General features: G+C 36.8%; 1 protein-coding gene across 1 annotated transcript in view; it reads right to left on the bottom strand.

Annotated features, from left to right (window-relative positions):
• LOC128861813 (uncharacterized) overlaps positions 1-14,841 on the bottom strand; it is a 75,361-nt gene that overhangs the window by 20,758 nt on the left and 39,762 nt on the right. The window contains exon 5 of the mRNA XM_054100189.1: positions 4,819-4,994. Coding sequence (XP_053956164.1) covers positions 4,819-4,994 — 176 coding nt within the window. The remainder of the gene's footprint in view (positions 1-4,818; positions 4,995-14,841) is intronic.

Here is a 14,841-nt window from a genome sequence, read left to right as displayed (position 1 = left end):
AGTACCGACCGAGTAGTATATTTTCGTCGGCGCATCAATCTTTGAAATAATCAAGTTATTTACTTTATCTACTTGTTCGTTAGTTGGTGACAGAATAGCTCATTCTTTAAACCAAGATATTGTCTTATAACTTATGTTATCAATGTCTGGATAGACATTGTTGACTAACTCTTGGATGTTGTCTATCAAAACACAAAGGTTTTATAGGTTAATCCTTCCCTCACTTTGTGGTAATTCTCCATTGCCAACTTTTAGCAGCATCTCTGGAAATAGCCTGTTCTCACGTGAAGATGACGAAATCCTCATATTAGTTTTAAGCTCTAATTTATTGACATACGACTAAAGGTGGGATCTTTTTAGCGAAGCATTTATTTCGTCAGCACGTGTTCCTCGAGTCACAACTGGTAGGATTTGACGGAAATCTCCTGAGAACAGAATTGTACATCCACCCATAGGTGCATTTTTGTTGCGCAAATCGCGCATTGTCCTATCCAGTGCTTCCACAGACGTTTTGTTTGACATGGTAACTTCGTCCCAGACTATTAATGAGTAGTCTCGCATCAATTTTCCTGTATTGCTCTGTCTAGAAACACTACAGACGCTGTTATCATCATCGGTGGCGATTTTCAGCGGGTTCTTGATTGTAGAGTGTTTGGTTCGGCCTCTTTCCAAAAGAGTAGCGGCAATGCCGGATGACGCAACAGCTAACGCAATTTTTCCGGTAGATCTCAATTACTAACTACTGATGTAATATCTTGAAAAATATTGTTTTTAATTATATGCTGTAAAGAGCCATATACATAGATCTATATGAAAACAACAATGTATTTAAGGTATTTAATTGGATAAGGATTAATGTTGTACCTATTTGTTGAAATCGTTTCGAAAATAAGCTACTAGTTGTCGTAAAAAGTAAATGACAAAAAATGTTATCGTATGGAATTGATAGCAAACTAAACGCGCTCCGAATCAATAAAACTATTCAAAAACTGTATTTTAATTATGTGCGATTTACTAATATAATATAGAACCTGAAAATAGCGTTTTATTTCGCTGTAAAATTGTATGTGCATATAATTACATGGAATTCAGTACATACATAGATACATATGTACATATGTCCGAAATGAAATAATGCGAGTGAGATTATCGCTTAACGCCTGTTGCTTCATTCGGCTGACAGCGCACACATACACAAACAGCTTTTTTTGGAAAAAGAGCTGCTTTTGTTTAAACAATTTTGGTTAAATAACAAATAAATCAATTATTTTTTTTGATACAGAATGAAAGTAAATATTTCAAAGTTAAACTTCAAGAAAGTTTCATTTTAATTGGTTGATTCGTTTATGATTTATGGCCGTGAAAACAAAAAAATTATGTTTTTTTGCCACATTTTGACCGATTGCCACGCCCCCTTTATATATTTCTTCACATTATATAGATATAAACCTTCCTCTTCAATCAATCTATCTTTAAAAAAAAAACCGCATCAAAATCCGTTGCGTAGTTTTAAAGATTTAAGCGTATAAGGGGACATAGGGACAGAAAAAGCGACTTTGTTTTATAATATGTAGTGATATTGATATCGCATGAAATATTTAGGTAAATTTTCGAAATATGTAAGGGCGGCCGCCCTAGCCGAATGGGTTGGTGCGTGACTACCATTCGGAATTCAGAGAGAGAACGTCGGTTCGAATCTCGGTGAAGGATGAAAATTAAGAAAAAAGGTTTGTCTAATAGCGGTCGCCCCTCGGCAGGCAATGGCAAACCTCCGAGTGTATTTCTGTGATGAAAAAGCTCCTCATAAAAATATCTGCCGTTCGGAGTCGGTCCCCCCATTTGTGGAACAACATCAGGACGCACACCACAAATAGGAGGAGGAGCTCGGCCAAATAACCAAAAAGGGTGTCCGCGCCAGTTATATATATATATAAGTACAATTTCCGCCCAGAAGCTTAAGAGAAGTCTTTATAAAAAGGCGCGATGCAATTATTCATTTCCATTTACGTTATTGCGTTCAAATTATAATAGTATTCAATAGTTCAAAACATCCGATTTCAGTTGAATCGCTTTTAGCTCCCTTTGCAAATTTTTCTTCCTTCCCTCAAACGCCAGAAAACTGTCTCCGTATTTTTTAGTGTATATGCGCCCATAGTTATGAAGATGGTCTAAGTCATATATTTCTTTTTTCGAGATATTTAATGAATTGCATTTGAATACATTAAAAAATATTATGCGATCTTTATTTTTCATCTTCATTTTTTCGCCAAATTCGGCAATTCGCAATGCAATTCGAAGTTCAATTTATGTAGTTTTGCGAATGTTTTGATTGACTTGTGTCGCGGTGCGTTGCCTTGATGAAACAAAATTTTTTTCTTTGCCATATGCAGAGGTTTGAAAAGGAAGAAAGGGAATACTGATAATTTAAAGGATATCAATATTAAATTAGTGTTCCAAGAATATTAAACATAGAGGAAATGTGGAAGATTCTGAAGGGCTCAATCACAATCTGCTCCACCACTAATAATTAGAAACACAGGGAAAAGAAAAAGTCGGTTTCGTTTGATGAAGAATGCGAAAGAGCCATAGAAATGAAAAACGAAGTTATAAAGAGCTGGACGAATGAAAAAACCGTTGAGCGGAAGGAATAAATATTGAAAAAAGAAAATTGCAGCAAAAATCTGTCAGAAGAAGAAAACTATTTGTGAAGATTCTGTCACAAAAGAGACTCGCAAATTTCATAGCAAAGTAAAAACTGAAAACGTGGGTTTTCAACTACTCGTAAACTTATGTAAAGGGTGATTTTTTAAGAGCTATAGGTAAATTTTTCAAAAAAACACGTAAAATTCAGAAAAATGCATGCAATTTTTATTTAAATCGGTAGTACAGTCCATATAATTTAATGTTTGAAAATTATTTCTTGCAAATGTTGACCGCGACTGCGCTTCAAATGGTCCAACCCGCTTAGTCCAATTTTGGCATACTCTTTCCGATGTTTCGGCCGGTATCTCACATATAAATGCTTTAATGTTGTCTTCCAATGCGTTAAGTGAAGCTGGCTTGTCTGAATAGACACGAGCTTTAACATAGCCCCACAAAAAATAATCTAAAGGCGTTATATCGCACGATCTGGGTGCCCAATTGACAGGCCCCGAACGTGAAATAAAATGTTCACCGAACTCGCCTCTCAACGAGTCCATTGTTACGCGTGCTGTGTGGCATGTAGCACCGTCTTGCCGAAATCACATGTCATGCCAGTCAAGCTCTTGTAGTTTGGGCAAAAACGTTGGATATCATTTCACGGTAGCGCTCACCATTCACAGTTAAGTTACGACTCGCAGCATCTTTGAAGAAGTACGGTCCAATGATACCTCCAGCCCATAAACCGCACCACACTGTGACCTTTTCTGGATACATTGGTAGCTCTTGCAATTCTTCTGGCTGATCTTCTCTCCAAAATCGACAATTCTGCATATTTACGTTCCCATTTATCCAAAAATGAGCTTCGTCGCTGAACACAATTTTTCGATAAAAAAGTGGATCTTAAACTTTCTTAACAGAACACGCGTTTTTATAATAAAACTCAATGATTTGCTAGCGTTGTTCGTTTGTAAGACGATTCATGGTTAAATTATAGACCAAACTGAAGATGTTTGACAGTTAAGCAAAACACGAAACGTGCGTCAGCTGTTTAAACCAACTGTTTATTAAGATAATAGCTAAAAAATCACCCGTTAGTTCAAGATTGTAATTAAGGAAAAGATTGGAGAACTTTTTAATTGTGTTGGATACATCAAAATCACATCATGAATGCCCGCTGTAAAGATTAAAGATCCCACAAGATCAACAGTCTTTCCAATACTACATACATTCTAACACCGTGACCTAAAAAAAACCAAAGCTGACTATGGTATCTGTAGGCGCTACTAAAAAACCTTGCCAAATCCAGTTCCAATGCCCACTTTAGATCCATCTACGAAGACTAGAAACCAGGGATGGCTTATTTATTAATATCGCTCATTCAAAGTCACTTCATCGGTAAAGTGAACGTTGAAGTTGACGTTCCCATGATAGTCGGTTATTCGTTAACCGAATAGCCCCGATATATATTTGGCCAAGGATTGTCAGCAAAATGTATGAGAACGTTTAGCTGTTACAAAAGCAATAACGTCGAAGCTAAGTCTTTGTAATCTGATATTGTTTTAAAGATATGACCTTGATCCATCTCCCGTAACATTTTAGACAACCAAATTTCTTAGCTGCAATTTATGTTGGTTGGTTATTCTTAAAAAGAACACGGCTGAGGGTTTAAAAAAATTTATATTTATTTGTGAGTTCACATTTACAACGTTACATTAACAATTCAAACCTAGAGTCTGTCAATTATGCTTGCTTTGTGTAGTCGCTCCAGGCTGTGACACTCATTAAACTGTTACAGATTCAAAGCAAAAAAAAAAAAAATAGAAGAAATAATCATCATTGCCATTGGCAATATTGCCTGTAGGCTATAAATAGGCCAAACATCTAAGTCATTCACCTAAACCATATAAAAGACGGCAAACATTTTTGGCTCATAGGGCTTTTAAGTGAAATGAGCGAATTGCAAAGTTGAAAATGCGTAGGTACTAAGTTTCGTTGACGTCACGAATTTCTTTAAGAAGTGAGTGAGTGGGCAATAGGAGAAGTAGTAATTGCCATAAGGTAATACTCTATGACCCCATTTACAGTTAAATTTTATGTAACTATGAAATACCCTTATTTGCGTACATAGTTATTTACACTTTCATATAAAATATTATACATAGTTTCAATACTTACTTGCCAAACCAGGTGCCGTCACTGCTAGTGAAACGATCCACAAAATTGTGCAAGGAAATGGCCGAGATATCACTGAGCGCATAGTAATGGGTTAGATTGTATTCCGGAAGCCAGTTGGGCTCGCCCATCTGATTCGCTAACTGTAAATCCATAAAGTACTGCGTGTAGTCCAGCACCTGCAATTATGCATGCAAGTGAAGCGAAAAATAGGTTAGAAAATGGAAAGAAAAAAAAAATTAAAGCAACGAGTTAAAAACTAAGGAGTGTTGCTTGGATTTGGTTAGGCCAGTGCTACTCATACAAGAAACACGAAACTGTACACACGTAATAAAGTGTAACATTGTGCAACAAATTGGTTACCAAATTCAAATAAAAACAAGTAAGGAAGGTTAAAATCGGTCCGGATATATACCTATGTTCGTTACCCGCGCATCTAATCTAATCTAATTTAGGCTGGGTTATGGCTTATAACATCAGACGAACGGAAGAACATTTACAGCCCAATTCTGTGCACTTGAAAAATTCACTACATTTCTTATTAATCAAGTCTTACTATTTACTAAGGTTGTGCTTTTCTGTGTGAAAAAGGTCCTTATAAATTGAAATCCAAACATAAAAAGGCGAGCTTGGTTTGTAATAATAAAAAATTAAAAATAATATTTAACTGTGCAATAAATTGGGTGAGTTTTATTTGGTTATGATCGAAACATACGCATTCACCTAAAAATAGGTGTGACATCGCCTATTTTGCAAATTGTTATTTTATTATTGCATTTCTTGTTTCTGATTTGTCACTTTTACCAAACTTGAATAATTTTGCTTTATTTATAGTAGAGATATCGAGATTTAGTCTTTTTGAAAACTATTGTCATATGGGAGAAGGGCGTAGTTATTCATTGATTTCGCCCATTTTTTAAATAAACCTTCCTTGGAAAAGGAGTAATATGTGTACCAAGTTTCATTCATGACATAAGAAGAACCTATGGCAAGAAGCTAGCTACAAATACGGGTGAACCAGACGTGGGACAATAGAACTGGTCCCCTCCATGAACGCTGTTCAGGGCCCTCCCGAAGTAATGCAGAAAGTAGTCCCGGGAGGGGAGTCTCAACAGAAGACGAGAGGGATTGTTTTAGTGGTCGAACCACTCAACGCAGTAGACGACCGGTGCGAAGGCATTTTGAACCCTAACTCACCCACCAAAAAATCGACCTTTAGCGTAACAACCCGTGGCGAGTTTTAGCCTCCTCTACGATATTCCTCCAGGCCTCTCGACCTCTTGCTAGATATTTATTTCGAGCGTTCGTAGGTCTTCTTCTATGCAGTCCATTAGTCACCTAAGTGGGGACCTTTATTTCTCGATATCATAGGTTTGTGCTGCACTATTAGTTTCGAACATGAGCGTTTTCTATTCTTAGAACATGTTCTCGCCACAGATAAATTGGAGTAACTCGTTGTTGGTTCATATTATGTTATCACCTGGCGCCATATATACTCCTGAGTATCTTTCTCTCAAAGGACTTTGAGAGATTTTTCTTCGGGTGCTGCCATGGACCACACTTTCGAGCAATGAGTTTGTAAGTTCTGGATTGTTTCTTCACTTTAAATAGGTACATATGGCCACATTATATTTCATTTGCAGGAATTACTCGTTCCTGAACGCAATCTCTAGCGCGATTGTCGACTGAGATTAGGACGCCTAAATATTTGAAGTTATCAATACGCCTGCCCTTGAAAAGAATTAACTTAGTGTGAGTTTACAAAGCAGCCCGTTGCTGTACTAGGAAAGATTTTTTTAGTTCTAGCGTAACGTGTCTTAAATTATACCAATCTTTTGACGAAACCAACCCGAGCTCTTCCAGCAAAATAGTGTTTCTTGTGTTCAGTTCGCGAAGAAGTGGCTCTCCAGAATTTATTTTCAATCTAATTATAATCTGCTTACAAATTTGTTTAATAGATGCATTAAAGAATGAGTCTTTACATAAAGTTTTGACCGCCGCAGTTTTAGACTTTTTAAGGGAAATTCAAGTTATAAGAATCCAGCCTCTTCTGCTTCGTTCTTTCGCAGTGTTCTTTTTTTTTGAATTGCTTAAAGACGGGAAGTCAAAAATCTCGATTCACCTCGTTGTTTGAAGCTCGTTTCGCCAAAATGATTGTTTGTAAAGCTGCATGCATTGCAACATTTTTTATCATAAAATCGTCGTACATACAGTCTTGTGCAAAACTTTACGACTAACAAAGTTGGTATACCAAACGGAAAAAGAAAAATTTATGTAGAATACCAAATGTTTTAAGGTCTTTAAAACTTTTTTTTAAATATTTAGTTCTGAAGAATATATATTAGTTCAAATTGATTCAATTCTAACACACTACTGAATTAATTTAATACTTTACAGGGGTACCCATATTCGACGGATCCGACGGATTTCGATGACTCTTTGGGCCCATTCCAATCGACGAGGTTTGTCCGCAGTCAACAATCTTTGCGTCAATTGAATTTTATACGGGAATAAATGCAAATCAATGCGGATAATTCGTTGTAAAGTGGTCCAAGATTTCGGATGTCCTTGGCGACGCCTTGGTCGGTTTTGATTTGGCCTCTTTGAATTAGAAAGAGCATCACCAGTCGAAAACCTTTTGTACAACAGTTTAATGGTGTTCTTAGAAGGCGCACTTTTCACATTATTTAATTTTTTATACGCACGTTGAGTTTTCACAATTGACTTCTTTTGTAAAGCGTTTTTCAGTAAGAGCGCTTCAACTTTTTTTTGAATAAAACACAAACGGTTTGACTTTTTTAACTAATTTGTTTTTTATTATCGAGTTTGAACATATACATGTAAGTATGAAATTCGATTTCTTTTGCATGACCACCGCGCGCACGTTTTACGAAGTCCAATCGTTGAACCCAATTTTCAACCACTCTTTTGCATAAATCGGCCGAAATTCCAGCAATTTCGCCTTCAATATTGGCTCTGAGCTCACAAATCGTCGCCGGCTTGTTACTGTAGACCAATGACTTCACATAACCCCAAAGAAAATAGTCTAGAGGCGTCAAATCACACGAGCGCGGCGGCTATTCGACCGGTCCATTTCTGGAAATAATGCGCTCATCGAACTTACTCTTCAACAAATCAATTGTAGCGTGTGCTGTGTGGCTTGTGGCCCCGTCCTGTTGAAACCACATGTCGTCTAAGTCCAGACCATTCAATTGCGGCCAAAAATAATCGTTTATCATGTCGCGGCATCGATTTCCATTTACAGTAACGTGGCGATGGTTCTCGTCAACGAAAAAATATGGGCCAATTACGCCGCCGGCATGTAAACCGCACCAAACAGTGATTTTTTCGGGATGCAACGGTGCCTCATGAATAACGTGTGGATTGCTTTCTGCCCAGTAACGCATATTTTGCTTGTTGACAAAGCCATTGAGCCAAAAGTGAGCTTCATCACTGAAGATGATTTTTTGGAAAATCATGCTCTTAGAGTAGCAGTAACAGAACGATTATTTTCATAAAAAATTTGCACGATTTGCAATCGTTGCTCAAGTGTGTAGCGTTCTATGATGAAATGTATACTAATGAAGTTTACAAATGACAAGCGAAAAATAAAAAATATTGCGTCGTTCGCCCTCCCTATTGGAAAAAATTGAAGCGCACCTATTGAAAAACGCCTTAGAATGTAAATTTCAACAATTTGGGAGCGCTCGCGTAGCATGTACTGTTCCATGGTAAAAATCTGCTTGGACTAACGCTTCCAACGCAGTATGTCATTAAGCGATCTGACGTCTCTGTCAAAAGATACAGGGTTGCCAGATGGGTCCGTCAAATATTGGCAACCCTGTACATCTTTAAGTTGTGCAAAAGTTTAAGATTATCTTGCGGTCATACAAAAAATTTTAGTAAACTGTGAATTTTATGTCATATCAAACTTTCGAAAAATGTTTTGTAAGTTTAGTAAATCCGTTGCATCTTAGACCACTACAAAGAGAGAGTCATCAAACATTAGAGAGGTATGGTTTAAAATCAATAGTCATAGCGTTTTGCGGCAAGTAAAATTTTTTTGGCAATTTTTTTCATTTTCGAATGCTTAGTACCATTTGTCGATGTTTAGTACTTGCCAAATTACGGTTTAACACAAATAACACATTTATGCATGGAGATCGCTATAAAGCTTAAAATAGGTGAGGCTTGTGTATTAAGGACCATAAAATCGACGTTAAGACAGACCACCGAATATATCTGAACAGACAATTCCGCCTATCTGTTAAATGATTGGTTTGCTTCAAGGCGTTAAATAATTGAAAACTTGTTTGTTACGTGAGCTATATGAGCTCTCCTGCATCTAAAAAGGCACTGATTCCTAAATAACATGCATGCTTCTCAAAGCATGACGAAGATTTCATCGCTGGTGGACATGGGAGATAATGGAAATATGTTTTTGGTCGGCTAAAGCATATTTCAGCTTGCAGCTACTGTGCTCATCGTCTGTAGAATGGTAATTTCCTTTCGATAATTACGGTTACGATTTGGGGCGCAACATCTGGATACAGATACTCCAACTTACGTATTGTTGGCAAAATTATTAACAACGAAACCACGTCGAAAGAGTCCTCTCTCATAATTTACTCTTACCGTTTGTTTAGAAAGAAACATCCTTGCCCGGCAAATTATTCTAACAGAGCAATGCAAGACTACATAAGCCACTAGTCCAAGACTGGCCACTTAACCCATTAATGCTCACACATAAAACGGGTTAAGATAGGTGACTGAAATTTTCACCAAGTATTTGTGTTGATGCTAAACGGTTCATTTCCATTTTTCAAGAAAATATCTCAAAAGATGTGGGCGTGGCAAAGCGTATGATATATCATACATAAGCGTATTCGGAGAGCTACTTCTATGAAAATAAAACTTCAATATATACATAGAATTTGAATTCAAATCAACATTTTATTTATAAAGTGACATATTATACATCTATACGTTTTCAAATTTCTTAGTTATTTGATAAGTCAGTTACATGATATTTGTAAGAACAGTTATCTGGGTGCATTCCGAAACTACCTTTCATGCATATAAGTTTCGTACACTTGCCACAAAATTTGCATCGCCGTTGAATTCTTGAGTTATTTACGAAGTGCTTGACTCCATCTTATCTAATTTCGTTTTCTTGTTTCCTCTTTCGTGCTGAAACTGGACGAAGTTCTACTGGTTTTAAAAGAATGCTTACCAAAATAAGACTCCATCGATTCGTCTACAGAAAGTGAAGTTCCAAATGGTTTTCCAAGCTCTTTAAATTTTGTATTTAAATGATCCAGAATAAGCTGTGCTTTGAATGCTTTATTATTCACTACAATTTGTGTATTATTATTGAAATGAAGGTACCGATGTATTTTTTTGAATTGATTCCGCGCCATTGAACCTGCCACTTAATGGTTATACACATCACTTTCTGTCCCCCAGTACATCCGAATAGCTGGTACTTAAAAATGCAACTAATAAATTTATCAGGTAATCAAGCGAAATTATGGTTGAGAATAGTCATTTTGTTGTACCCACCCCATATGTGTACAATTCCTCAAGATTAAGGTCACCGCCTCATATCCTTTGTTTACAGCGTATTTTATAGTCTGTACTTGTATATATTTAATAAAATCGTCATAAAAAATTAGTTTAAAAAGTTGTAATGGATTTAAATCGTTATTCAAAATATCTGCTATAATATCCGGAGTGTGAACGCGTATTTTGTGTTTGTGCCTTCTCTTGTTTTTAGTTCTATTTTGGACCACTTTCGACGAATTGTGGGTTTTTTCTTTTTCCTTTGAGTGGAAGTCACTGACCGCGTGGTTTTTGAATTGATCACATCATTAAAACAACTGTACATTATCTACTTCTGAATTGGCAATTTTTATCGCGCATGGCCTTTTTAGAACCCCACGGCCGAAGTCGCCCAGTATACCCTCATCCTTCTCATCTGCATCATCGCAATCGGATAACTCTTGTTCTTCAGTTGGAAATAAATTCACAGCGATTGAATTGGCATTTCTGATGTTGTCTATAATATCTGCATTATCGTCCTCATTCAGATCTTCGAGCCATCCAATTATCTCCTCAGTTGTTGCTTGTCTATAAAAAGTTATTATATATGAATGCCCATAAAGCCAAGCTGGAGTAGCGTTTACGTATGATAAAACATTCGGAATGATTTACAAAAAGCTAAAACACATTTCGGGGCGAATTTTTCACTACATTTTATATGTATTCGATGCTTCATGGTTTCAACTTTGAGTTAATGAACGTTTTCATGTATATAATACTGTTGCTTGGTTTTTTTTAAGATATAAAACTCACCTGCGTGGCATTATTCATTTTTCCGAAAAATACTACATGAATTGGTACGAAAAATGTAAATAAAAGAGCTTTAAACGACAACTAAAAAGCTTTTTTTTTCAAATTACTCTTTTATCTCACTCGCCCTGTAAATATAAAAAGCTTTTATATAATATTGGGTTTTTGGTGAATTTTTGGAAAAAGCTCTTTTTGCGTATGATATATCATACTTTGTCATTAATGGGTTAACTGCTTAAAAGGACAAGTCACCGTCATAACCGGATCTTAATACAGTTTGATTGAAAGCAAAAATAAAATCTCTTAAGTTGTACACACTAATTTCAATGACTCTTAAATAATTTTATACTAGCTCTCTTATAGTTTTCTGGAACCTTTGTAATGTACTGTTCTGCAGCTTTTTGCAGATTTTTTAACGACTGTGTCTAACTTTCCGAGCAGCTTTTCCACATGGAGTTATTTATATTGAATCTGGACTACTCATATATTTGAGATGTCTTGTACCAGCAAATGCACGCTCAGTCAATATTGGATCTTCACAAACAATATCATATATTTGTCTCATGATTTCTAGTGTTGTATTTGTTTTTGAACGTTCACTATACTTTTCATCTTTGATACTCTCAAACGCCAAAACCAATCGATGCACTCTTGGAAATGTAGAATCTGATTACTGTAACATTTTTGTTGTTAAACCTTCCATAAACCTTCCATAACAAAATGAACTGACCTTGAAGTATATTCAAAAAAAATAATGATTTGACGAATCGAAATAAAATTTGTTGTGTGTTGAAATGAAAGATGAAATGTTGAATACCTGTTGTTGCCTCTATTGTTTAGTAGGTACCACTTTCAATACTTTTCAACCAACTTGTAGACTATTTGTACTTAATTGTGAATTACCCAATTATATTTCAAACTTTACAATGTTTATACCTTAAACTTTTGCACAAGACTGCACTTATAACACATACATGTGTGCATACTATACATATTGATGAAAGGCAGTAAGACTTAAAATGTGCATAACTTTGCGAGCGCTTGAAAGTGGCATAAATTTGTAACGCGTTGAACAAAAGCCAAGAGAGTTTTTTGCGAACGCAAACAGGATGGTGCTGGTCATGCAGACATTTGCATACGAATACTGACTTGCATGCATATGTATGTGTGCATATATATGTATATATGTGCTTGGTACGAGGGTACGTACACATTGTAGGATATGCAGGCGTTGCGCAAAGCAAGAAGCGTCACTCGCCAACCGGATGCACTCTCAAATGGAAGTATGAGTGCGGGTATGTAAGTTTGCAGCTGTATAAATTAAATTTGTAACACACTTTGCTGCAATGTAACCGAATCAGGACACACAAAAAGATATCATAATGTAAGTGAAAATATTTTTCTTCAGCTGCGAAAATGTACAAAAAAAGAAAAATGGAACGAAAGTCCAGCCGCATCGTTTGAGACCAAAATTGAAACACTTTTTTAGTAGGCTTGAGCGCGGAAGTGGAACACAAATTCAATTTCGAATCAGTGCCAGCAACTCAAACAAAATAAAATAAAGAAAAAAAGAAATAATAATTGTTATAACTGTATTGGTGAAGGTGGTTGCAAACAATTCTTTCAGCGCACATATGTACTTATATTGTATGTACACTTGGTCCCTCGATGCTATTGTATAGCCTAAACTTGATTCGCAATAGCTGTATTCCTGTTTGTCCGACTTGCAAAAAAAACACTCGAATTCGGTTATACCAGTATTTAACATTTACTTACAGGTGCTTCATTTTATTTTTGTGTGTTTCCAACAGTTTGACGTTTTATTCAAGGACAATACACACACGAGAATGCACCTACGAAAAAAATATGGGACCAACTGATTTTCCCACATTTTAGTTATCAGTTTAGGACTAATAATTTATATTATGCTTCTAATGTTTTAAGCTTTTAATGATAAATGTTTGAAAAATCTCCAGAAAAAAGCACACATTCCACGAAACTTAAGTCAACTATTAACAAAACTAAAATCTATAGAACGAAAAAAGTATAAGACCAATATTCTTCTTCTTCTTAAGTGCAAGGATAACTGCTTACGCGATTTTGGCCGAGTTTAACAAAGCGCGCCAGTCGTTTCTTTCTCGTAAAGATGGTTCCATATGTAGAAGTCCACGCAAGTGGGGAAAGTTACTGATCCCCATTCACTTGGGAGTGACCAGGACGATTCTTCTGCATATGGTTCAAGCAGCTCACAACGTCTGGGATTAGCACAAGTATCCTCTGGGTAGCTTCCGAACACCAGTTCGGGAGTAAGCTAACGTGAGAAGGCGAAGCATTCCCGGATAGCTGGTTGTGCGCTGGGTTTGGGACCCGCCACTTAAAAATCCCCCCTAATGAAAAGATAAGACTAATATTACAATGTTTAAAATAAACAAATAGATCTCTTGATTTGGGGCTCAGAAATGTGTTTAATCCTCTTTTCATTATTGCTTGCTGAATTTATCGAGGCATCGACTTTATTAAGTTTTTTATAATTCGGGTAAGAGAATATGTTTCCGTCCTCGTAAAACGGGTATCTCTGTTAATACTATTTTTGTGCTCGCTCTAGTAATATACTGGTGACTTGAAGGTGTATATGTGAGAATTCGATCGCAGTAGTTGACATTCGTTTTAAGCGTAAAGATTCTTTTTCATCTGACGTCAAAAATGTCTACGTTCGTCCCGAAAAAACCGCAATTGCGAGAAGTCATGCTTCCTTTTTACCTTTTAAAGAAACTTGCAGATGAAACGTGTATATTGATCAATATTTACGGTAATCACGCTGCATCAAATGCAACTTGTAAAGAGTGGTTTCGATGCTTCCAAAGTGGCAACTTCGACGTGAGTGATAAAGACCGTGAAGTGGCATCGAAAAAATTCGAAGATACTCAACTACAACAATTATTGGATGAAGTCGCATGTCGAACCCTTGATGATGTGTGAAGATCAACCATCGGTAAACGTTTTCACGCGGACAGGAGCAGGTAACTGGGTGCCACATCAATTGAAGGAGAGGACATTTTGATATAGAGAGATGCTTGGTGTTGTGTGAGATGCTTCTTGAACGGCAGAATAGAAAATATTTTTTTCATCACATCGTCACTTGCGAAGAAAAGGAAAGCGGCAGGAATATGTAGGCCGGTAGACGGGACAAATTGATTTTACTGCATGACAACGTCAGGGCACACGTTACTAAATCGGTCCAGAAATATTTAGAGTCACTGAATTGGGAAATCTTGTCTCACCCGCCGTATTCCCCATACATTGCACCTTCGGATTACCATCTATTCCGATCAATGCAGTCAGGCCTTATTGGAGAGCAGTGGATGAGCGTCTCGCAATAATTTGCATCAAGACGAGATTTTTCAACATATCGCTCATTTGCGTCCACGCCCGATAGAAGATAAGGACGACGCGATAAAAGATTCTTTCTATGAGCGCTGCTCCCTCTACGACATAAAAATCATGCTTGGCGACTTCAATGGCAGCGTGGCAAGGACGGAAATTTTCGCCCCTCACTCAGAAAATTCAGCCTGCACAACGAAACATCCGGTAACGGGCAGAGGCTGATCAACTTTGCCGGGGCCCGATACATGTTAGTCTGCACTACCAGATTCCAACATAAGAAGTTACAGCTAC

The sequence above is a fragment of the Anastrepha ludens genome, chromosome 4, assembly GCF_028408465.1.
Source record: "Anastrepha ludens isolate Willacy chromosome 4, idAnaLude1.1, whole genome shotgun sequence".
Taxonomy (NCBI): Eukaryota; Metazoa; Arthropoda; class Insecta; order Diptera; family Tephritidae; genus Anastrepha; species Anastrepha ludens.
The sequence above is the reverse complement of the archived record's forward strand: the minus strand, read 5'-3'. Positions and strand labels throughout refer to the sequence as shown.